This window comes from Cucurbita pepo, chromosome 16 (genome assembly GCF_057944985.1).
Source record: "Cucurbita pepo subsp. pepo isolate OVF chromosome 16, ASM5794498v1, whole genome shotgun sequence".
NCBI classification, from domain to species: Eukaryota; Viridiplantae; Streptophyta; class Magnoliopsida; order Cucurbitales; family Cucurbitaceae; genus Cucurbita; species Cucurbita pepo.
The window spans coordinates 10,171,766-10,197,133 of record NC_141813.1 but is presented as its reverse complement, the minus strand read 5'-3'; the positions used below and the strand labels follow the sequence as shown (position 1 = coordinate 10,197,133).

General features: G+C 35.9%; 5 protein-coding genes across 6 annotated transcripts; 2 read left to right on the top strand and 3 right to left on the bottom strand.

The window, feature by feature from the left end:
- Nucleotides 1-932: 932 nt before the first annotated feature.
- LOC111777013 (adoMet-dependent rRNA methyltransferase spb1) lies at nucleotides 933-7,080 on the top strand. Its single transcript, XM_087118308.1, is given in 12 exon segments — nucleotides 933-1,474; nucleotides 1,845-1,892; nucleotides 1,972-2,130; nucleotides 2,249-2,295; nucleotides 2,713-2,869; nucleotides 2,954-3,015; nucleotides 3,847-4,033; nucleotides 4,654-4,746; nucleotides 4,858-5,000; nucleotides 5,105-5,231; nucleotides 5,580-6,524; nucleotides 6,526-7,080. Coding segments are annotated over 12 exon segments (2,502 nt in total). The 5' UTR covers nucleotides 933-1,000; the 3' UTR covers nucleotides 6,586-7,080.
- Nucleotides 7,081-7,689: 609 nt separating this feature from the next.
- Nucleotides 7,690-10,093, bottom strand: LOC111777015 (phenylcoumaran benzylic ether reductase POP1). Its single transcript, XM_023656456.2, has 5 exons — nucleotides 9,783-10,093; nucleotides 9,362-9,496; nucleotides 8,982-9,219; nucleotides 8,323-8,526; nucleotides 7,690-8,182 (listed from the first exon to the last, which is right to left on the bottom strand). The coding sequence occupies exons 1-5, from the start codon at nucleotides 9,963-9,965 to the stop codon at nucleotides 8,016-8,018; spliced, it is 927 nt and encodes a 308-aa protein (XP_023512224.2). The 5' UTR covers nucleotides 9,966-10,093; the 3' UTR covers nucleotides 7,690-8,015.
- Nucleotides 10,094-11,507: 1,414 nt separating this feature from the next.
- On the bottom strand, nucleotides 11,508-14,551 carry LOC111777014 (NmrA-like negative transcriptional regulator family protein). Its single transcript, XM_023656455.2, has 5 exons — nucleotides 14,215-14,551; nucleotides 13,979-14,113; nucleotides 13,415-13,652; nucleotides 13,097-13,300; nucleotides 11,508-11,853 (listed from the first exon to the last, which is right to left on the bottom strand). The coding sequence occupies exons 1-5, from the start codon at nucleotides 14,395-14,397 to the stop codon at nucleotides 11,681-11,683; spliced, it is 933 nt and encodes a 310-aa protein (XP_023512223.2). The 5' UTR covers nucleotides 14,398-14,551; the 3' UTR covers nucleotides 11,508-11,680.
- Nucleotides 14,552-16,467: 1,916 nt separating this feature from the next.
- Nucleotides 16,468-19,172, top strand: RD2 (Adenine nucleotide alpha hydrolases-like superfamily protein). Its single transcript, XM_023656457.2, has 5 exons — nucleotides 16,468-16,969; nucleotides 17,057-17,136; nucleotides 17,215-17,333; nucleotides 18,695-18,771; nucleotides 18,889-19,172. Exons 1-5 carry the CDS (start codon nucleotides 16,738-16,740, stop codon nucleotides 18,912-18,914), a joined length of 534 nt encoding a protein of 177 aa, XP_023512225.1. The 5' UTR covers nucleotides 16,468-16,737; the 3' UTR covers nucleotides 18,915-19,172.
- Nucleotides 19,173-20,640: 1,468 nt separating this feature from the next.
- On the bottom strand, nucleotides 20,641-23,479 carry LOC111777720 (transcription factor HBI1). 2 transcript variants are annotated; one of them, XM_023657438.2, is made up of 5 exons: nucleotides 22,938-23,478; nucleotides 22,006-22,140; nucleotides 21,848-21,922; nucleotides 21,006-21,137; nucleotides 20,641-20,920 (listed from the first exon to the last, which is right to left on the bottom strand). In XM_023657438.2, exons 1-5 carry the CDS (start codon nucleotides 23,247-23,249, stop codon nucleotides 20,807-20,809), a joined length of 768 nt encoding a protein of 255 aa, XP_023513206.2. In that variant the 5' UTR covers nucleotides 23,250-23,478; the 3' UTR covers nucleotides 20,641-20,806. The 2 variants fall into 2 exon arrangements, with proteins under 2 accessions (XP_023513206.2, XP_023513207.2); XM_023657439.2 differs by lacking the exon at nucleotides 21,006-21,137 and having other exon boundaries at nucleotides 22,938-23,479.
- Between the last annotated feature and the right edge of the window lie 1,889 nt (nucleotides 23,480-25,368).

Genomic DNA, 25,368 nt, shown 5'->3' with positions numbered 1-25,368 from the left:
GTAGAAGTGACACATTCTAAGTTCATCGCTAGCAAATATTGTTCGTTTTAGCCTGGTCTAATTCCATTGCTAGTAGATATTATTCGCTTTGGTCTGTTACGTGTCGTTGTCAGTTTCATGGTTTTAAAACGCATCAGTTGGAGAGAAGTTTTCATACCCTTCTAAAAAAATGTTTCGTTCCCCTTGTTTATGGTTTTAAAACGTGTTTGCTAGGGATAAGTTTTCAGACTCTTCTAAATAATGTTCGAAAATTTGGTAACAGAGCAGAGCCATGACAGCTTGGGGTTTGTAAATTTTAGAGATACAGCTCCACTTTCACGTTTAGTGCAGCTTCTTCTTCTCCTCTTTCATTTCCAGTTCTTCTACTTTCTGCATCATCGATGGAGACTTCTCTCAATCTAGTAGGAGAGGAACCGTTTGGTAAGTCAGAATCCAGGCTAGAAGCGACACATGTGCCCATCGCTTGATTGCTGACCAGCACTAGGGGCGCCCCATAAACATTTTTGAAAGTTTTAAGAATAGTTGTGAAACAAAAATATTAATGATTTCAATCAAAATTTATGGTAAAAATATTTTTTGAATTTTTAAAAATTTTAAGAGTGTTATATTTTTTTAAAAAAATTAGAGGTATTTTTGATAACTTGGTATTATCAATTAAATGATATTAAAAGCCCTTATATTCCATTTAATTTAGTAAAACAGCAAAACCCTGAACCGTCTCAAAGAAATAAAAACCAAACCCTTGAATGAACCCTGAACCGCCTCAAAAACAATAAAAACCAACAATTAAACCCTGAACCACCCAAAACAGCAAAACCAAACCCTTAAACCTTGAACCGCCTCAATACAGAAAAAACCAAACCCTTAAACCCTGAACCGTCTCGCTCGTCTCTTTCCTTAAAATGCTCAAAATCTCTCTCACTGTTCTTTCTAAACCTAAAGCCCACAGTGCCATCGCCATCGCCATCGCCTGCAAATCCCTCAAGCTCCCAATTCCGCCATGGGCAAAGTCAAGGGGAAGCATCGTTTGGACAAGTACTATCGCCTTGCTAAAGAGCATGGCTATCGTTCTCGTGCCTCATGGAAACTCGCCCAGCTCGACTCCAAATACAACTTCCTCCGCTCCTCCCATGCCGTTCTCGATCTCTGCGCCGCCCCCGGTGGTTGGATGCAAGTCGCCGTCGAGCGGGTTCCCGTCGGTAGCCTCGTTGTCGGTGTCGATTTGGTTCCCATTGCGCCCGTTCGCGGTGCCATTGCTATCGAACAGGATATCACGAAGCCGGAATGCAAGGCGAGGCTCAAGAAGATTATGAACGAGAAAGGGTGCGCTGCTTTTGATTTGATCTTGCATGATGGGTCGCCCAATGTTGGTGGGGCTTGGGCGCAGGAGGCCATGAGCCAGAATTCGTTGGTTATAGATTCTGTCAAATTAGCTACTCAGTTATTGGCTCCAAAGGGTGCATTTGTTACCAAGGTGAGTTTTGATTCTAGGTATTCAATGGTTTTGTAATCCTCTGAGGCCCGTTCTTGTTCGTTGGTGACAGTTTAGGTTGTTGATTATTAATTATATTTTCAATGGTTAGTTGATAAAAAAAGAAGTCCCAGGTCTATCGTGGTTAGTTGATTATTAATTATTAACTGGTTGAGCTATTACTACTGGACCATTTGATAGGGGACTTCACTGATTAATGCTAAATTTCTACGTTGTCAATATCTTTGGAGGAAATAGGATCATTCTTAATCTTATCTTGGTTATGTGCGGATCAGGAACTCACGAGCACTTTTTTTCTTCCCATAACAAATATGACTGGCTTCAGATTGCTTATTTGCTCTTTAATTTTCAGGTTTTCAGGTCACAAGATTACAGTTCTGTCCTCTATTTTCTCAAGCAGGTAATTTCACTCTAATCTGATGTCATGGCCATTTGTTTCTGTCTATCTGATATTTATAAACATTTAAATGGTGTTGCAGTTATTTGAAAAGGTCGAGGTTGACAAACCAGCAGCAAGTCGATCTGCATCTGCAGAAATATATGTTTTGGGTCTTAGATATAAGGCTCCTGCAAAGATTGATCCACGACTTCTTGATGTGAAGCACCTGTTTCAAGGATCTGTAGAACCCCAACGGAAGGTTAGTGTTACTACATCCAAATGTTCCTAATGCGTGTGGTGTTTTATTTACTTACTCAGTTCGTATTCACCTCATCATCATCATCAATATGTTATTTCAAATTATTTTTTTTGGGTAGATTGTGGATGTACTTAGAGGAACAAAACCAAAGAGACATCGTGATGGGTAAGTCTTCATTTTAAGGACATATTTATATGTTTTGTTATTTGTTTATGCTCACATTTGACTTACAATTTAGACATTACCAAACACCAGGGTGCTCAATTTCCTGCAATTGAACTATTAAAATTTAGAAAAAAACTGTACGAGTACTAAAGGGGTTAAATTTCTAATTGCCATAGGTACAAGACATGGTAGCATGAGAGAGGGAAGGGATACTGCTTTTATTCATCTTTATGCTACGAAATGATTGTTCATTTGTGCATAGAGAGGGGAAACAAAAAGGGTTGCTGAATTATTTTAAAATATTTTAGTGATAAGCATGGGTCATTGGGGGGGGGGGGGGGGGGGGGGGGGATCAGTGGCGATCATCTGTTATTTTCCAGTGAAATATTTCTCATTTATTTTATGTTGTGATAATAGATATGAAGATGGAGATATGACTCTTCGGAAAGTGTCTTCTGCGTCTAATTACATCTGGTCAGATTCTCCTCTTGAGATCTTAGGAACTGTGACTTGTATAACTTTTGATGATCCTGCTTGTTTGCTGATTAAGAATCATGATTTAACAACTGAAGAGGTATTGTATATTTAACATTTGTTTTTTTTAAGGTTCCCGTCATCATCTGGGTACTTTATTTCCTAAATGCCTATTCTCTAACAGGTTAAGGCACTTTGTGATGATTTGCGTGTCCTGGGCAAGCAAGATTTTAAGCATCTGCTGAAGTAAGATTCACACCCTCTAGATACTAGCCTTCTATTTTTTTAATTGATTTTATTTTTTTGCATTTTTTAAATACCTGTTCGCTCATGCATTTGCTAATCTGTACTTCAGTCCTTGAACTTGTGCAAGATGTAATGCGGTCTTTAGATGTTGGAGAGGATTAAATCATGACTTCTTTGGGGCACCCAAATTTGAACTTTTCTGTTACGGGTCTATGTTCTTGCTTGATTGAGAAAGCATACACAAAAGACAAACTCTTAAAATTTGAATTATTATGGGGTTGGTTTTTCTTCCTTCATTTTCAATGAATTTGTGAAGTAGTTTCAAGGAATATGGATATAGATATTTATTAACTAGTTTAGGGACCATCTTTGTGTTTTACAAAATTGGCCGGCCCCATGGTACCCGTAAATACTTTCATTCCTAAAGAACAAAGTTATTTATTTATTTATTATTATTATTATTTTTTATTTTTTTATTTTTTATGATCTAAATAAAAAAATTATTAACTTCTTTTGGTAGGCCCATTCTCGTAGTCTTCGTAATCTGGATTGGAGGTGTTGCATTCCTATCATAGATGTAGAGCTGCATGGGGTCATAAATAATTAGGCTTATGGGTAAGTCTTATTCACGTTTTGTTCCACCTGATAGTGGATAGGCGTTATAGGGCGTTGGATTGCCCTCTGCCTGTGGAATACTTGTATAAACGGAACAATGAACTTTAAAGGTTGATTTACTGTAATGGTGGTTATCTGCGTGCACACTTTTCATGCAACTCTGCTACAATTCTCTGATAACTTCATGTTTTTAATCGTTTATAATTTTTCATTTAGGTGGCGATTGCACATAAGGAAGGCCTTATCTCCCAATCAAAAGGCTACGCCCATTTCTGTTAAAGATGCTGAAAATGAGATAAAGCAGAACGAAGATGATAAATTACTAAATGAGATGGAGGAGCTGACATATGCTATTGAACGGAAGAAGAAAAGGGAAAAGAAGCTTCTTGCAAAAAGGAGAGCTGATTTTCACTCTTTCCCGTAGTTCAGGGTTAAGAAGGGAAGGAAAAAAGTCCTCTGGTTCGTCTAAGGTTTGTGATCTTGCATAGTTCTCTTTCTCTATTTCTTGTCCATTGGGATTAATGCTTACAGAGTATTATGTATGGTGTTCTTTTACACATTTATTGACCATGGTATTTCAATTAATTGCAATTTGACGTTTGTTTACTGTGAGAAAATTTGATTGCTGATTGGTATTTTTGCACTTGGGAACTATACTATTTACAATATTATTTTGATAAAGAATTAGGGCACTATCTCCATACAGTACGAGTGTCTAATTCTTTGTTAGACTTCTAGAACTTTCTTTTTTTAACTTACTGCTACGCGCTATGTTTCGACTTAAGAAGGGTAGTGCATGTTCTTGTAAGTTGTAATCTCCAGTTGACTGGTCCGCCAATTGTGTAGCTTTCATCTTTTATGCAATAGTTTAATAGAAAGTAAAGTATAGGTTGATCAAATTATTATTGACATATGAAATCTTTTTCTCCACCCAATAAAAACTCAATATGACCATGCTTTCGTCCTAGCATTTTATGACTAGCCATGTAATAGCTGATTGAGTATCTATTCTTCTGTGTCATAAAGGACAAAGCTAGGAAAGCGATGGGGATGCAACTAGACGTCATGGAAGAGGGTTATATTGATCACGAGTTATTCTCTCTTTCTAACATCAAGGTATACTTTCACAAACATTTCCTTGCCAATCTGTATTCTTTTTTTTTCTTCCTGGCATTGGGAATGTTTGTATCTTCTTCTGAAATTCGTTTGCCATTGTATGTGAACCAGGGTAAGAATGACTTAAGAGTTATTGATTCAACTGACTATGATGTCGACAATGGTGAGTTGGGAGAACATGAAAATGATGTAACCAATGAGGAAGATCATGAGTCTTCAGCTAGCGATATTGATTCTGATGAAGAGCGCTTAAGGTGTTTTCTCCCTCCCTTTGCTTAATTCTGTTAATTTTCAGATTGAAGTAATGACTGTCTGCTTTTTGTTGTTTTGAGATGAATTCTGATGCTATTCTTTCCAGGTATGATGAACATATGGAGGAATTGTTGGATCAGGCTTATGAAAGCTTTGTTGCCAGAAAGGAAGGTAGTGCAAAGCAGAGGAAACGTGCAAAAAAAGCCTACTCTGATGATGCCGAGTTACTTGAGGTATGAAGCTATAATGGTATTTGATATGAAAATCCTACTATGTTACTTTTGTTCTGAGAACCCCTAATCATCAATTACTCAAGACCCTCAAATCTATTCGATTTTAATTCTAAGGGAAGGGCTAGGTAAGTATACCTTGTCCTCTGATGCTGTTCATGGTTTTGGGTCACTCGTTTGTTTTTTCTTTTGGTCTATTTTTGTTTGCACGTGTTATTTCCGTCCAGGACGGTTAATAGTTAGCTTCATTCAATCATCATTTACGTGTTAGTTGAATGATCATATGAAGCACATATAGCCATCAGTTCCGGATAAAATATTATCCTCACCTTGGAGTCTGGTTGTCTGCAGGAGGATGAGAATGGAGGCGATCGTTTTCAATCTGATTATGACTCCGACGAAAATCTGGTAGACGAGGATAGAAATCCACTGATGGTATCTCTTGATTACGGTGGAGAGCCAACTCAAGAGGAGATCGCAAACAAATGGTTCGGTCAGGATATTTTTGCTGAAGCAGCGGAAGATGGAGATTTGAAGGAGTTGGGTAGCGAAGATGATATGCAGGTTGATGGGCCAAAAGAAAAAACTGCTGTCACCAAAGTAGCCAAGTCAAATATTTCTAAGAATGCAAGAGAGAAGTCGAAAATCTCAACCAATGCAAAAGACTCTATTAAAGCAGATGATGGATTTGAGGTAGTCCCTGCCCCGGCTACAGATTCAAGCGACGATTCATCCTCTGAAGAATCCGAGGATGAAGAGCCTGACACAAAGGCTGAGATATTGGCATGTGCGAAAAAGATGCTGAGGAAAAAGCAAAGAGAGCAACTTCTCGATGATTCATATAACAAATACATGTTCGATGACACAGGCTTGCCGAAGTGGTTTTTGGACGAGGAGAAAAGACATCGTCAACCAATAAAGCCTATAACCAAAGAGGAGGTTGCAGCAATGAGAGCACAGTTCAAAGAAATCGACGCCCGCCCTGCTAAAAAGGTAGCTGAAGCTAAAGCACGAAAGAAGCGAGTTGCAATGAAGAAACTCGAAAAGGTTTGCAAGAAGGCAAACATCATCTCAGACCAGGCCGATATATCTGATCGATCAAAGAGCAAGATGATCGATCAACTTTACAAAAAAGCAGTGCCCCAGAGACCGAAAAAGGAATTTGTGGTTGCAAAGAAAGGAGTTCAAGTTCGGGTTGGGAAGGGTAAAACCTTAGTAGATCGACGAATGAAGAAGGATGCAAGGAAGCACGGAATGAGCAAGCAGGGTAAAGGTTCTAAGAAGGGAAAGAACTCAAAAGGCTCCAAGAGGCAAGGCTAAGGCTTCCGGGAAGAAGGGAAGAAAGGGAAACAAATGAAGATGGGAGAAAATGTGTGCAAATGGCGAATCTACTCTCTCTCTCGTGTAAGATTTTGCAGTTGATTCAGTTCATTGTCCATCAAAAGCTATTGTTTGGAAGCTCTGCCAAAGTTGAGTATCAAATGTGACAGTGGTGAATGGCTTAAGGCTTCCTTAAAATTACCAGCTTGTTCGATAGCAGATCTCGACCAACGATCTCGACCAACGGTGGACGTCACAACATCAACCTGCTGTATTGCTTCAACCAGATTCTGAATGTCAAAGATCAGTGAGTTGAAGATTGAGTTCACCTTGCATAGGGTGAAAGGTAGACCTCATTGGTCGAGCCACTTCAAATATTTGTGTCCTCTTCTCTTCTCTTCTCTACTGTTCCATGCTTGATTTTATCTTTGATTTGATATTGTTGAGTCTGATTAATTGAATCACAGGCTTACCTTTAAAATATACCGAAAAACCTCATTTAAATATATAGAAAATTAACCCTTGGCTGATACTTGATCTAAAATAGAGTTTTTTTTTTTTTTTTTTTCCTTTTTTTTTTTTTTTTAATTTTAGTTTAAGGGTATTTTCTAGCTTTGTTCGGTTAGTTTGAGAATATTATTGAAATTTTTTTAAAGCTTAGAATGTAAAATTCACAGGTATTTTTATTATTAATCTATACCAATATGTAACTCGTGATTTCAAATAGATTTTGGACTTTAATAGTCTCAAATGATGAATTAGTAAAAATAAAAAATAAAAATTTCTAGTGTTTCAACCGGAGGTGTATTTTATATATTTTTTTTTTAAATTCATAAATTTATTTGATACAAAATTAAAAGTTTAATGTATTCTTATAACAAAATTGAACTTTTTATGTGTTAATTTAAAAACATACTCGAACATGTCAAATATCTAATAGACACAAAACTAAATACACAAAATTATGATACTCTGATGATTGTTTCATATACCTATTAGGCATAAATAATAAAAATAATAAAAATTTATGGACTAAAATTGTAAAATTTCATACATCAAATAATATAATTAAAAATTTACTATTAAAAGCGAATATAAATATATAGTTCAAATGAGATAAAATATATATTCTCAACCCAAATGAAAAACGTTTGATTCCAATTGAACTCATCACAACAATAACAATCTAGTAAAACCTAATCTAATAAAACCGTTGAAGTGAGACAATTAACTTCAACAGTTTTATTTCGCTAACCGTACAGATTGGTCAACATTTCAACACTCACTGTCAGAGGAAATGCACTCATTCAAAAATAGGCAATTGTGGGTTGGTGAGGCCATCAGTAAGAACCTCTGCCTTCAAATGAGAACATTTACTTATTATACATAACTATAGAACACAGCTTCGTACACCCATTATACCAAAAAGATCAAGGGAAAAAGGGTATGGGGGTTGTTTGATTTTATTTAGACAAACTGGTCGAGGTATTCTTCCACAGTTGTATATCGAACATCCGGGTACAGCGCTGAAGCTTCCACTCCAAAAGATGGCTCAATATCAAAGTTAGTTTGAGATCCCCTCACCTGTGCAGTGTGACAGAGTGCCAATTCTATATTAAGTGGATATGAGGCCTCTGCAAGAGATGATTAGCAAAAACAAATGTGTTAATCAGTCTGTGTTTTAGAAGCATGACAGAACAAATGTGTTAATCAGTCTGTGTTTTAGAAGCATGACAGATTATGAATTGAAAAGTTGTTGTTTGGTAAAACCCACCTTGGATGTTCTTCAACACCTCCTCCTCTGGGACATAGACCCTTCTAAGAGTCTTGCCAATTTTTCTCTCCCACAGCGAGACCAGATCGTTGGCCGAGTAGATGTTGGCTGCGGGTCTAATGTACATGATCTTGTTGAGGGTTCTTGGATCATCTATGGCTCGGATGGTGTACGTCCCAACGTCTTCTTCCTTGTTGTAAATCACTTCACCAAACAAAACAGACACAGAATGAATAGGGTGAACGACCAAACAAAATCTTTTTCACCCATCAAACTGGTTATGAATGATGCTTCATGTTCCAGTCAATTATTTGTAACATGTTTGTGTGTGTGTACAAGTTTTGTTTATTAGAAGAGCTTCTTCCTTGATGTAAATCACTACTTCACAAAACAGATACAGAATGAACAGTGTGGGAGGCTATTGAAACCAAACTCATATTGTAGCCAATAATATACAACATGTGTCTATGTTATGCATAAGTTTTTGATGAATGAAAAACCAATGAAACGCATCAATATCTATTGAATATCCAGGGGGGTTACTACTTTGGAAGCCATTTCAACTCCAGAAAATGAGATAATAGTAGTGTACAACAATCAATCCAACGAAACAAAAGGTTCAATAAGAACTTGAGAGGATGCAGTTAACATATTTGTACCTTTGGGAGTTCCATCCCCTAAGATTACGACTTTGTCTCTAGGTGGGACGGATGCATCTGGCTGAGACAAATTGCTAAGGAAGTAACCATCGAAGAAATTGCATACCACAAATGTGTGTGGGATTCCCTCAGCCTCAACAACCCTACGAAATTCAGCCTTTGCGGTGTACATCGATTTTGCTGGCTCCACCGCGTCGATGTGATCGGCATCGTTGCCGAATTCCGTAGGAAAGAATCTCTGTACCACACAAACTCCAATGCTCAAAATTTCCAAAACACACAAACTCTATAGCAGAATGCATATTGCAACAAAGCAATCACAATCAATGGCATAGTTGTAGGCAAAATGTAGATAAAGATTGGCAGGGAAATGAGGTTACCTTGACATTGCCAGCTTGTTTGATAGCAGATAGGATCTTATGTTGATGGGGAACCATATGACCACCGAGGGTGGATATCACCACATCAACCTGCTTTATCGCCTTAACCAAACTCTCATTGTCGAAGAGATCGCCCTGCCCCAATCATATCAGCGTTTTAGCGAAATTAAACAATACAATTTCCACTCCGAAAATTCATTTTGAGTCCACAGAATTTACAATAAGAACAACTCAAAAGAACCACCAGTGTATTCTGCACTACAAGTAATCACTTCGATTTAATCAAATCAAACTCAGTTTACTCATTCGCAAACAAAATAGTAAAGCAAGAAAATCAGGCACATTATTCAGCAAAGGATTCCACAAAAATTCTGAGCAACGAAACAACAAAATTCCGAGAAATAGAGGACAGTAAACTTACGAAGAGGAAATTAACACCAAGGCTTTTGAAATGATTGATGATTTGAGACTTGGCAGAGCTTCCGAGCGAAGACTTGCGGATCAATGCATAGGTAGGATGACCGGCTTTGGCGCTAGCTTGTACAATGAATTTTCCGATGTAACCAGTTCCACCAATGATTAGAACCTTGAGATTCTGAGCCATCGAAGTAAGGTTTCCGGCGAAGAAATACCTGATCGGAGAACTACCGGCGAGCTGCAAAAAGAAAGAAGAAGAAACAGGGAGAGTTCCTTTTTCGTTGTTCAGAAATATTGCTTTGACGAATTGGGACTTCGGAGTTCGAAACTCCCGTATTTATATATATATAATGTTAAAATGTCAAAATTACCCCTACATGCTTTTTTTAAGACCCTATTTATTTATTTTTTACTTTTAAATTTATAATTTACTAATTTAATCAATTTATTAAATTTTAAAGTAAAAGATTCCATCTGCCCGAACCAAGTTTTAATTTTTAATTTAAACTTAATTGAGTATTTGAAATTTATTACTAATTAATTAAAATCTATTAGATAATTATTTTATTTTTTCTTTTAAAAATTGTTTGATTTTTTACATTTTATCTGCAATAATTTTAATTTTATTTAATAAGGAAATATTTGAATTGTTTAAAAATAAGAACCATCCAGGTTTAGATAATTCAAATTATTATTATTATTATTATTATTATTATTATTTTTTAAAAAAGCAAACACTATGAACGAATAAATATATTATTTAAAACTGTTTTTAATTAGCTTAATATTCGATTAAAATAAAATAAAGAAAAGGACAGAAGACACATGTGGGTTGGTGGGGGAAGAATGGCCGCCGCCGCCGCCGACTTTATTGAAAGTTCTTCTAGAAGGTCAACAATGGCCGACTTACAAAATTGCTAGAAATACTACAATAAATATATATATATATATATATATAACTAAATTAATATAAATAGCTTTTATTTCAAAAACAGTTTATAAAGTTGAATAATATTTTTTAAATTAAAAAAAAATTAAAAAATATCATCATAGTTTTATATAAAAACTGTTAATATTTGTTTAAAATATTATTGAAACTTTCAAAAGTTAGATATATTTGTACTTCGAGCATAAGCTTTGTGACTTTGCTTTGGACTTCTCCAAAAAGCCTCATATTAATGGAGTTAGTATTCCTCACCCATACTAATGGAGTTAGTATTCCTCACTTATAAATTCATGATCATTCCCAAAATTAGTCAATGTGGGATTTTTATCATCCAACACCTCCGCTCGAACAAAGTGCGCCTCCCCTTAATCAAGGCTCAATTCCTTTGGAATTTTAGAAGTGCGCCTCCCCTTAATCAAGGCTCAATTCCTTTGGAATTTTAGTTGCCTCCCCTTAATCAAGGCTCAATTCCTTTGGAATTTTAGTTATTTTTTACTGCCTTTAGAAATGTATCTACTAGTGTCCCTTCAACATTCTTAGTTTCCATTAAATGACTTAAAAAAGATGAAGGAAGATAAAAATATTTTTTAAGTTGAGATGGACTTTTTTCTTTTATTATTATTATTTTGGAAATTGAACCTACAAATTCACTCGGCTAGGCACGGATTCATAAATTGAGATGAACTTGATGTGATATAATAAGAAAGTAATTAGACAAATTAAATGAACACGTCACGTCAATATTTTCGTGATGATGTTAATAGATAGTAACAATAACGTGAATTATAGTCCTAAAATCAAATATCTTTAATATCTTTCATTATTATTATTCTTTTAATGAAAGTTGGTTTCTACTTTCATTAAAGAAGGAAAAACCAAATGCTAACCAAATAAGAGTATTAGTTTATAGATACAAGTTCCACTATGCATTATTCAAATAATAAGAACTTGGAAGATCATTCCAATAGGGTGTCCAGAAACTCACTAATCGTAGTATGCTTGAGTTGTGGATATAATTTTGAACCATCAACACCATTTGATGATGCCTCGATATCAAAGTACGTTTGATCTCCCTTTATGAATGCAGAATATATGAAAATGAGCTCCATGTTGTCAGGGTAAGGAGTCTCTGCGATCACAATTAAGAATCAAAACAACAATTAGTGGAACATCATCGAGCAGCTATATGTTTGAATATCCAAATGATTGACGTCGATTGGGGAGAAGAACGAAACATTCTTTATACGGGTGTGGAAACCTCTCTCTAGCAAACATGTTTTAAAAACCTTGAAGGGAAGCCTGAATGGGAAAGCCCAAAAAAGATAATATCTGCCAGTGTTGGGCTTGAACCGTTACACAGAAAATAGTTCCAGGGTGCTAAAAGAACGAATATCGGGTTTATCTATCGGCCTCTAAAGCTTTTAACTCGTCTTAAAGAATTTGTAAGCTAAACTTGGCCCATCCAATTGGTCTATATGGCATAGAGTTGAATGCTCGAGCAAGCTTTCACTTAGATAAAATGAAAACACAGGGAATACAAAAAAAAAAAAAAAAAAAAAAAAAAAAAAAAACATCCCAAGAAGGTCGAAATTTTAGCATTTCGCCCCCACTAGCGATGAGATCCCACATCGATTGGAGAGAGGAACGAGCGCCAACGAGGATGCTGGGCCCCGAAGGTAGGTGGATTGTGAGATCCCACGTCGATTGAAGATGGAAACAAGTACCAGTGACGGTAGGGTGGTGGAGTGGGGGTCCCACATCGATTGAAGAAGGAAATGAGTACCAACGAAGATGCTGGGCCCGAAGGGGGGTGAATTGTGAGATCCCAATCGGTTGGAAAGGAGAACAAAACATTCTTTATAAGGGTGTGAAAACCTCTCCCTTGTAGAGGTGTTTTAAAAACCTTGAGGGAGAGTCCAAAGAGGACAATATCTCCTGGCGGTGGGTTTGAGCTGTTACAAGCGAGGAAGTTGAGCCCTGAAGGGGGTGGATGGTGAGATCCCACATTGGTTGGGGAGGAGAACGAAACATTCTTTATAAGGGTGTGGAAACCTCTCCTTAGTAGACACGTTTTAAAACCTTGAGGAAAAGCTCGAAAAGAAAGCCCAAAGAAGACAATATCTGCTAGCGGTGGACTTGGGGTAGTTACACTAGCAATGTAAACCATCTAATCCTTCAGCTGCAAATTGGGTCATGAGTAATGAATCACTGCATTTAACTACGGTCAGCTGAGACTAAGAAACTTATATTTATTCCAAGTCATCGTTACATTCAGTTCACATACATCATGCATGATTATAGCCAAGAACAGAAGTTTATGGTCGTAAACAAAATTTCACAATTCAATGTTCATTTGAAATGAAATTCAGTACCTTCAATTTTCTTCAGCAGCTCCTCTTCTGATACATAATTCCTCTCAAGCTTCTTCCCAATTTTACACTCCCAAATCTCAACCAGTTCATTCAAGGAATAAACATTTCCTTCGGGCCTTAGATAAACTACCTTGTTCAATGTGCGTGGATCATCCAACGCACTAATTGTGAAGTCAGCAACATCACTGACCTTCACAAATACACCTGCAGTATGATCATAAATCATCAACTAATTGTTATTTTCTCGACATCAAGGATTAAATTTATTAGCATCCAAAAGAAATCAATGTGTAATCTTCAGTTTTTCTGTAGACAAACCTTTGGTATTCCCATCACCAAATATTGTCACCTTATCTCTTGGAGGAACTTTCATGCCTGGTTGAACAAGGGAAGGAAGTAAATAACTCATGAAAAAATTGCAAGAAATTATGGTATATGGAATGCCTTCAGCTTCAACCAGCCGACGAATTTCAGCTTTGCGGGCATAGAAGTCGTAGTCCATGTTTGATATTTGAACCTTATCAGGATCAAGTCCAAATTCTGATGGAATAAACCTCTGCAGCGTAAACAAACAAACAAACAACCATAAATATCTGTGAAAGCAACTAAGCTATCCGATAAATATCACTCAAATTGCAGATTATATACCTTAGGACTATGATCATACTAAAAGCACATACAATCCATTACATTGATCTACAACCTCAACAAACAGATTGACACAATTTTTTTCCTAGAGTGTGAAGTTCAATGCCGTGAGCCAGATGAGATTTCAATTTCCTTTCCGATTTTGTTTATTTGGCAGAGCAACTCTGAAATAGTATCTAGCAGAAATGTGCCAGAATTACATGGACCAAATCGAATCAATCAATACTTACTTACCTTAATGGATCCATTTTGTTTGATGATTTGAATCAGAAGTTTCTGGTCCAACGCCTGTTTAGACGAAACAGCACAAATGACCACATCAACTTGATTAACAGCTTCCATCAGGCTAGCTTCGTCATCCAGAGAACCCTAACATTTAAAAACACTCAAAATCAGTGTCGTCTCCAGCAAGAAAAAGCTGCAGAACAATAACTATATACATAGTTCAAGAATAAGAGGAAGAGACAAACCTTGAGGAATTGAACTCCGGCATCGGAGAGAGCTCGGAGCTTGTCTAGTTTAGTAGATGAAGAGGAGGTAGAATCTCTTATTAGAGCAAACGTAGGGTGAGAAAAATTGCAGCTGGCTTGAGCCAAATGGAACCCTAGGAAACCTGTTGCTCCTATGATCAGAACCTTGCTCTTCTCCTCCATTTTCGAGTTGAATCGGAGAAATGTGGAAACCTCCACCGCCGACGAAGAGCAAATTCACAGAGAATTTGGAATTGATGCTGAACTTTCTCCTCGCCGGCGAGAGGCTTTTTGACCGAATATTGTAAAAAGTGAATGAGAAAGGCGCCCAAAAATCGGATAAGCTCAAAAACGAACCATTTGAATTTATTATTAATTTAATTTAATTTTTATTTAATTATTTATTCTCTCACAATTCTAATAAATAATATTTTAAATCTTTAAAATGCATTTTTAAAGATATGTTTTGAAATTAAATTACAAAATTTAATTTAATATTTAAAAATAAATAAATAAATAAATATTTTTACCGATTAACCTTTTACTTTTACTAAAAATGGTAATAAATCTTTCATATTTCAATTTTTAATCTAATAAATCCAACGGTAAGAATGAAGCATTATATTAAATAAATAAATAAAATCAAGTTATTTTTTGCATTAAAATTTTAAAAAAAAATTGTAAAAATTAATTAATTAATTAATTAGGTAGGTTAATTAATGAATAATTTTAGTAAATAAGGCAATTCGTTCCTATAGTAAAGATTTATTTGAAATCGATATTAAAATAAAATATTATTAAATTATTTTAATCAAATAATTAATTATATTAATTATGGCAAACCAAGTCGATTAATTAATTAAATAATTAATATAAATTTATAAATAAAGATAAAAAAATAAGGAGAAACCGGTATTGAATACTCGTGTCTTTGGGTATAATTGTTGCTTAGGAATACCTCGTTTAAATCACCACTTGTGTAGACCGAAAAATTTCTTACAACATGAACTAAGATATAATCAAAATGAGCATAGTTTAATAGCAATTGACATTTACGACCTACAGACTGATATAGAATCAACCCAAGGGAAAGTTTTGAAACAGATTAACTTGATGATTAAGAAAATTCGTGATTCGAATCACTCCACAAGAGGTTTGATCAATACTATTTGAATGATTCTAGCATGCAAGTGTCATTTAAGTTATAAGCACAAAAATTTGCAGAGTAAAAACTTAGCTCTCAACAAAGCTAAAATATAACATTAGTATTTTACATTAAAAAATGTGATGTTTACCGTGGCAAAAATGAAGAAGGTTTTATATAGCTTTTGACAACCTTAACCTATGTGACACATAACCTTCCTATTAAAATGACGAGTTAATTATGGAATATGATAACCTACCTAGGTTATAATATAACTTTAGCTTCTATATTAAAAATTAGGTTAAATAGGTTAAATAAATATTTAAATTATAATTAAATAGTGCAATAAATGAAAGAGGCTTATTAAGCATTTTGGACTAGTTTCATAAATTCAACTCTGAGTTCATTGAATACAAATTAAAGTGCATTTAATACATCGTTATCTTGAAGCTCTACACAATATATAAGGAAGATCTACAACATCTTCTAGAATTTCCTTTGACGAGCTCACCATAAATTGAATACAAGTGTACAAGACTTGTAACTTCTTGTCTCTCGTCCTTGTAATTGGACCTTGAGGTATGAAAATTTCTGGGTCGTGGTTCATATCACAAACTCTCAAGAAATCAAAATAGACAATCACGAACACGTACTACAAGAACTCTATGAATTTTACGGTCAAAACTAGGTATACGATAGAAAGATTTTCCATTAACAGACACCGACCCAGGTAACTGTAATACCGATCCTATTTACAACACGATTAGTTTATATATACTTAATAATTGACTTGTTTAATTAAGATTCCTAATTCCTAATTATTAGAAGAATAAATTTTGAGTCAAAAGATGTTGGTAATGGTAGGTATGAAACCGAATACCTGCCCCGCCAAAATTCCACGTCAGCCCAACCACTTGGCTTAATACTATGGTGCCACGTGTCATTCATTTACTTTTAAAGAAATAATATTTTATATATCTATATTCCAAAATAACATTTTTAACATTTTTTAAAATTTATTTTCCATATATTTATTTTATATTCTCAACAAATAATTTTTTTGAAAAATAAGCATTTTAAGAACAATGAACAATAATTGACAACTCGATTTTGCTCGTGTTCTTAATAATTATTGGACATAAATTTGTAATTTCATCCAAGAATTTCATAGAAATGGGCGGCTTTCTAGAAGCGATCAAAGTCGAAATTTCTTCGGATTAGGCGGCTGTAAAAAGCAATTCAATCGAGAAGATCCATTTCGCCACCAACTCTTCTGATTCCGGCCACCATTTTAAAGCCCTACCCACCACCGATTTCCCATCTCTCCGATCGATTCTCAAACCCCATCTCAAGTTCTTGATCGTTTTGTTTTCTCTCCGATGGATACATTAGAGGAGGAGGAAGAATACAACTGGAGAGAAGTCCGGCTTCCGTCGCTGATCCCGGTAGTGCCGGAGCCAGAGCTAGAGAGAGAGACGGTGGTGAGACGTCGTGGTCGAGACATTCTCGTTGCCGTCGATCATGGTCCCAACAGCAAACACGCTTTCGATTGGGCTTTAATCCATTTCTGCCGCCTTGCCGACACCATCCATCTCGTCCACGCCGTTTCCAGTAACAAATCCTTCAAATCAAATACAAAAATAAAAACCCTAATCCAGAAATCCCCATTTCACTGATTCCTTTGTTTTGTTTAATTAGATGTGAAGAATGAATTGGTTTATGAGTATAGTCAGGGGCTGATGGAGAAGCTTGCGGTGGAGGCCTTTGAGGTTGCCATGGTGAGTACTCATTGAGTGCTGCTCTGCTGATTTTGGCTGCCATTGAGTACTCATTGGGTGTGTTCTTTTGTTGCTCAGGTGAGGACTGTGGCAAGGATTGTGCAGGGAGATGCTGGGAAGATTATTTGTAAGGAAGCAGAGAAGTTGAAGCCTGCTGCTGTTGTTATGGGCACTAGAGGAAGAAGCTTGATTCAAAGGTATAATAATAGATGAACTTTGCTGATTCCTTGGGAGATCAATCCTTTAGCTTACTTGATGATTCATGTGTTTTGGTTATAGCATTTAATGTTTTGGATGAATGCACTGCAAAAAGACAAAGATCTTGACCAACTTTTGAACCAATTCGAATTAGAAACTCTAGGGTATTTTACTTCGGGATTAAGAAGTCGAGTCTAGATTCGATATGCGGTTTTGTTTATCACTAGCTATGTAAATTTGGATTCATGATACCCGGAGTGTATTGTGGTGTAGTAATTGACCTGATATCTGGGGCCAAGTTGTAACAATGAAAGTCCATCACTCGCAGATATTGTCCTCTTTGGACTTTTCTTCTGACCTTCCCCTAAATGTTTTAAAACGCGTTTGCTAGAGAGATGTTTTCACACCCGTATAAAGAATGTTTCATTCCCTTCTTCAACCGATGTGGGATCTCACAATCCACTCTCCTTTGGGGCCCAGCGTCTGGTACTCGTTCCCCTTTTGTAATAGGCCAAGTCCATCGCTAGCAGTTCCCTTCTAGGCTTTCCCTCTGCTAGGGAGAGGTTTCCGTACCCTTATAAAGAATGTTTTGTTCCCCTCTCCAACTGATATGGGTTCTCACAATCCACCCCCCTTCGGGGCCCAGCGTCCTTGCTGGTACTCGTTCCCCTTCTATAATAGCCCAAGCCCATTGCTAGCAGATATTGTCCTCTTTGAGCTTTCCCTTCTAGGCTTCTCCTCGAGGTTTTAAAACGCATATGTTAAGGAGAGGTTTCCATACCCTTATAAAAATTGTTTCGTTCCCCTATCAAACCGACGTGGGATCTCACAATCCACTCCTCGTTTGGGGTCCAACGTCCTCGCTGGTACTCGTTCCCCTTTTGTAACAACTCAAGCCTTCCGTTAGCAGATATTGTCCTCTTTGGGCTTTCTCTTCTGGGCTTCCCCTCAAGGTTTTAAAACACGTTTGCTAGGGAGAGGTTTCTACACCTTTATAAAAAATGCTCCGATCTCATACAAGTTGTTTCGGCGTTTGCTTGTAACGATATTGAGACAAGCTTTGAATTTCAAATTAACACATCAAGATCGAGCAATGAGATGTTGGAGATAAGCTTCATCATCTAGAGAGAAACAACCTCATTACAATCGAAAGTTGGTTGCTACATTCAAGAAAGACGACGAGAATCGCTTCTATATAACATACACAAATCCATGTTCTTATAATCAAACACAGTTGATATAGAACATCAGGCTTGACATCTAGGAGTCAAAAAACACAGTTCATTTAGAGATATTAAGACAATGTAGATCTGTTTTCTAATGATAGGAATTGGCTTTGTTTGTTCCTTTTCATTTCCAGCGTTCTGCAGGGAAGTGTGAGTGAGCATGTCTTCCACAACTGCAAATCAGCACCAGTTATTATAGTTCCTGGAAAAGGTAACCATAAAGGGGAATTTTGAATCCTTTTGCTTACAGATTAAAGCTTCAAACATCATTTCATTCTGTTTTTGATTCTGTTTTTGAGTTTGGAATTCTGTTTTTGATTTGTGACAGAAGCTGGAGAAGCATCTGTGATTTGAATGCCAACTTCATCATTTCATTCTAAATCTCTGTGTTCTTTTTTAGTTTTAGTATTAAAGTTTTAGGGTTGTAAGAATATGATTAATGTATCTGTCTATCGTGTTCGTGTTCGTGTTCGTGTTCGTGTTCGTGTTCGTGTTCGTGTTCTTGTTCTTGTTCTTCCAACTTTTGAAAATTTTAGTGTTTTTAGTCGACTTTGAATGAATCTTAAAATATAGTATAATGATCGGGACTGGGAGGGCTCGTTTGTGGCTTCATCTTTGTTTGTTTGACATGTCATGTTAGGAAGATCAACATTTTAAGTTTTTGAATCGAAAGTGCCTCGTTGAGTGAATGTGGTTGTGTCGAGAGATAGGTTGTCTCTTTGGGACTGGGAGGGACCGTTGGTGTCTTCATCTTTGTTTGTTTGACATGTCATGTTAGGAAGATCAACATTTTAAGTTTTTGAATCGAAAGTGCCTCGATGAGTGAATGTGGTTGTGTCGGGAGATAGGTTGTCTCTTTGGGACTGGGAGGGATCGTTCGTGCCTTCATCTTTGTTTGTTTGATATGTCATGTTAGGAAGATCAACGTTTCAAGTTTTTGACTTGAAGGTGCCTCGATGAGTAAATGTGGTTGTGTCGAGAGATAGGTTTGTCTCTTTGGGACTGGGAGGGATCGTTCGTGCCTTCATCTTTGTTTGTTTGATATGTCATGTTAGGAAGATCAACGTTTCAAGTTTTTGACTTGAAGGTGCCTCGATGAGTAAATGTGGTTGTGTCGAGAGATAGGTTTGTCTCTTTGGGACTGGGAGGGATCGTTCGTGCCTTCATCTTTGTTTGTTGGATATGTCATGTTAGGAAGATCAACGTTTCAAGTTTTTGACTTGAAGGTGCCTCGATGAGTAAATGTGGTTGTGTCGAGAGATAGGTTTGTCTCTTTGGGACTAGGAGGGCTCGTTCATGACTTCATCTTTGTTTGTTTGACATGTCAGGTTAGGAAGATCAACGTTTCAAGTTTTTGACTTGAAGGTGCCTCGATGAGTAAATGTGGTTGTGTCGAGAGATAGGTTTGTCTCTTTGGGACTGGGAGGGCTCGTTCATGACTTCATCTTTGTTTGTTTGACATGTCATGTTAGGAAGATCAACATTTCAAGTTTTTGGATCGCTTCAATGAGTGAATGTTGTTGTGTCGAGAGATATTGTAACATCCCAAGTCTACCGCTAACAGACATTGTCCGCTTTGGCTTGTTATGTATCGCCGTTAGCCTCATAGTTTTAAAATGCGTCTATTGGAGAGAGGTTTTTACACCCTTGTGAGGAATAATTTGTTCTCCTCTCTAGCCGATGTGGGATCTCACAATCCACCCCCTTGGGGGCTAGCATCTTCGTTGGCACATCGCTCAGTGTCTAGTTCTGATACCATTTGTAACCGTCCAAGCCCACCGCAAACAAATATTGTCCGTTTTGGCTCGTTACGTATCGCTGTCAACCTCACGGTTTTAAAACGCCGTCAACTCCTCTCTAACCAATGTGAGATCTCACGATATGTTGACTCTTTAAATTTTACGTAGGTCTTGAGTCCGTGAATTAGTTCCTAATTTTTTTTTTAATTTATTCTCTTTTAGTTCTAAATTTGATTAAAGTTTTTAATCACCGACTTTTCTACCCGATATATAACTTTAAATCATTGTTTTTTTTTCTCGATTTAAGCAAATAGCTAGAGATCGTTCATTCCCGGACAACCAACCAAAACCCGATAATAATTTTTATTAATATAAATAAAACATATGACACTAAATTAGCATTTAAACAATATTTCTACCGTAACTCGACACTGAAATACTAATTTAACGTTAAAATGAAACATGTTTTTGGTCTAGAAATGTTTCATTTTCATCTTCAATGTATGATCATTGCTGCGATAAAAAGCTCGATGGCGACAACAATGGCGGTCCTTCTTCTTCAAAGCTCATACCATGAAGACTCTGTAAATCACCTCCCCAAGTTGAAGAGTGTTCAAAATGCTATAGAAAAGAAGAAAAAAACCATTAAAGCAAAAAACAAAAGAAGAATTCGAAGCTGAGAGAAGAAATTGAGAAAGGAAATTACAGTAATAGAAGATGAGTTGAAAAATGAACTTTCTGGGACTGTTAAAGAGCTTGAGCTCGAGCCGATTTCGAGTTCATTAAAGTTGGACGAGTAATTAGCCGTTTCGGGTGAGATTTCTATCCCCGGAAACACCTGTAAATTTTGACGAAAAATTTGTTAGAACATTGAATGAAAACTATTGTTTTTTTAAGTAATTATTTAGATTTTTAGTCTCTAAATTTGAACATCCCGATATTTTGTCTCTAGATTTTAAAATTGAACGATCTTATTCTTGAGGTCAGAAAATCATCTAGTTTGGTCTCTTGACGTGACATCTTTTTTATAATAAAAAGTGGTGATGTGTGGGATCTCATATCGACTGGAGAGACGAACTAAATATTCCTTAGAAGGGTGTGGAAACGTCTCCCTAATAGATACATTTTAGAACCTTTAGGACAATTTCTACTAGCAATGTGTTTGGGCTGGCTTCCATCTCCTGCTATCGTCCCCCAAATAGTGACACAGAACATGCACTGATTGCCTAAATCTAGATGATGTTTCTAGAAGAAATAGGAACACGATCATCACGTTGCTCAAACTTCAAAGGTCAAAACTGTAATTTACCCTATATTTTATTAATTACGTCGCAAAATACTTAACGTTAAATTAATAAAAATACCTTTAAACTTCTTACCTCAAATCTCAAAAAAAATTCAAAATTACCCTTATCGGGGACCGTAAATATATTTTTTAACATTTTAGAAAAAAATTAATGACTTTTTTGAAATTTCTAAAGAATTTAAGGGTACAAATGAATGAAACTTCGAAAGTTCAAAAGTATTTTTAAAACGAACAATCTTCACCTGCTCGACGAAGAGGTCGTGGACATTGACGAGATCAAATTCGTGATTCAGAGCGGCCAAGTTCATGGATAAGAACTAAAAAAAAAAAAAAAAAAAAAAAAATCAACACTTTTAGTGAAAAAAAAAAAAATAAATTTTTTTGTTGATTTATTTATGACCTCGACTTGTTGCTGTAGAGATTGAACATAGTTTATAATTTCATCAAGCATTCCAACTTTTCCAGTGATTTTGTTGCACCCAGGTACTAAATTCTGCAAATACTTCATTCTCTTACTTATCTTCTCTCTCCTCACCTGCAAATTCCCCGTCATTTCAGATACTTTATTTCAAAAATACCTTTAAATATTTTTTAAATCTTAAAAAAAAAATACTTTTTCTGTTACCGGAACAAAATTATTAGTATCACGTTTCAAAAATATCCCTTCAATTTAAATTAAAAAATATATATATATTATACATTCAAAAAAAAAAATTAAATATTTTTACCTTCGAAGAACATTAATATATATATATATATATATATATATATATATATATATATATATATTATAAATACGGTTTGACAAATAGTCTTTAACTTTTAAAAATATTTTGATTATATCTTCGAGTTTTTAAAATTTTCATTAATACTTTAATTTCTTTAAAATTTTAAAAATGCTAATTAATATATGAATGGATACATTAATACCATATTTAAAAAAAATACCCAGTAATATTTAAAAAATATTTTTTATTTTAGTCTCTGATAGAAAACAATAGGTTTAAAATTGTTCAACAATATTCTTAAATTTTCATTAAATTAAAAAAAAAATATATATATATATATCGTTAGTACGTGAACGAAACCGTTATTATCACATTTCAAAAAGATCTATAAACTTTAAAAAACAACGCTAAAATTCTTAAATATTTTTTAAAAAAAATTATAAATTTTTTTTTATGAGCGATATAATATATAGTTTTTGTCCATATATTATAATTTTAGTAAATTGGTATTATCATAATAATATTTTTGAATTTCTTTTTAAAAATATTATTAAAATTTTTAAAAATTTAAATATAATATTTAAAAACACGACCGGATTCTTACTCTTTCGGCAAGACTATGGGTGTCGGTGGCTTGGCCTCGACGTGCTCTGACATGAACATAATCCAATTTTTGAACTTCTTTACAATCTTTTGAGCTCTGTTTCGATGTCTCTGTTTTCCTCTTCTGATTTCTCGATCCACTCCGATTGCTTCGCAGCTCCGGCCAATCACCGGCCGCTATCAGATCCTCAAAATGCTCGACCCGGCTCGCCGGAGTCGAGACAGAGCACAAGCTCCTGCAATCGCCGTCGGTTCGCCGCAATTTTACTCGACCCGTTTGTGTTTCCGACACTGTCGTCTCCGCCGCGAACATGTCTCCGGTCGGCGGCGCAAATGAGTTAATGGGTTTTGTTTGTTGTTGAAGAAAGTGAGTGGAAGAGATGCGATTTATAAATATGTGCGTCACCGAATTCTGACAGCAACGGCGGACGTTATGACGGAGAAAAACAGAGCCGATGTCATGGGCGGTGGGGCCGGTGACGTGACGGTCACGTGGTTATTTTAGTAAATTGCTTTATTAACGACCGGGGGAGTTCCGTCGGAAGACGTTTGTGAATAGAATGGGTCAAGTCTGATACGAATTTACTTTTGTTTTTTATTATTATTTCTTTCATTAAAATATGTAAATAAATAATTGTAAAAATTATTTAAATTAATATCGACATCAAATTCTCGATTTACGAGTAATATATCGATGGATACTATGAGATCCCACGTCAGTTAGGGGAGGGGAATGAAACATTTTTTTATAAATGTGTGAAAACTTCTCCCTAGTATATGCGTTTTAAACCGTGAACCTGATGGTGAAACGTAACTGGCCAAAAAGGATAATATCGGCTAGCAGTGGACTTGAGTTGTTACAAATGGTATCACAGCCTGACATTGAGCGGTGTGCTAACTAGGACGTTGGGCCCCTTAAAGGGGATGGATTGTAAAATTCTTTAAAACCGTGAGATTGACGGTGAAACGTAACGGGCCAAAACGGATAATATTGACTGAACTTAGCTTGTTACAAATGGTATCAGAGCCTACTACTGAGCCCTGTGCGAACTAGGACATTGGGCTCTCAAAGGAAATGGATTGTAAAATTTTTTGAAACCGTGAGATTGACGGCAAAACGTAACGGGCCAAAACGGATAATATTGGCCAGCAGTGGACTTGGGTTGTTACAAATGGTATCAGAGCCCGACACTGAGCGGTGTGCGAACTAGGACATTGGGCCCTCAAAGGGGATGGATTGTAAAATTCTTTAAAACCATGAGATTGACGACGATATGTAACGGGCTAAAACGGACAATATCTGTTAACGATGAGCTTGGGCTATTACAGATATATTGAAACATTGATGAATATTAAAATTAAAGTAACGATTACTTGTTATTGTTCATGTGTTACTTTTTCGAATGAATGTACTTTCTAACTCAAATTACATACTACACGGGTTAAATTATAGATTTAGCGTAGCAGGGAATATAATCTTTATCGAAGGCATCCTTGGGGTGATCTCGTAGTTCCTACGGGGTGGAGACGATGGGGTCATCCCCGACCCGAGAGAAATTTCTACCCGCTCCTTCCCTCATTCCCTATTTAAATGGGAACTCTTTGACTCGTTTAGGACAGGTCCTCGTGAGATCCCAACTCTATAAGTTAAATGAACATTTTTATTATTACACATGATTTTACACGTGCTACAATTTTCCGACTAAAAAACATGAGTTAAAAGAAACATCAAGTAATAAACCCCAGTTGAAATGAAATTACCTACGGTAAAAAATAAATAAATAAATAAATAAACCAATGGAAAAGGACTCATGGAGTGAGGTAACATGTTGTGTTGGCTTGCTTTAAATGGTTTGATAACTACTTATGCAAGGACTACAAAAAGAATTTATATATATATATTCCCTTCTTTTTGTTTAGATTATTAGAAAAAAAAAAAAAAAAAACCCGACTTTATCGGAGATTATTAGAACATATGACCACTTAATCTCGGGTACATATGCCTTAATCAGTTGAATTATTGTAACAACTCAAGTCCACCACTAGCAGATATTGTTCATTTTAGCTCGTTACATGTCATCATCAGTCTTACAGTTTTAAAGAGAGGTTTCCACACTCTCTTAAGAAATATTTCGTTTTACTCTCTAACCGATTTAAGATCTCAGAATTATGCTCTCGAGTTAGCTAGTTAAATTAAATACCAACGATTTTTTTACGGGTTTCATTAGATTAATTACATAAACGTTTTATCTTTTAGTCAACAGTTGTCGAAATAAAAGATCGAGGACTAACATTTAGAATGATAATTACTATTATCTTGTTCAATTGAGCTATGTTCAAATTGGTTTCAACCACGTAAACTTAGTTGATAAATTCAACGGCATCTGAGCCGTGTACCGAAAAAAAGAAACCAATTATTGTTGTTGATGTAC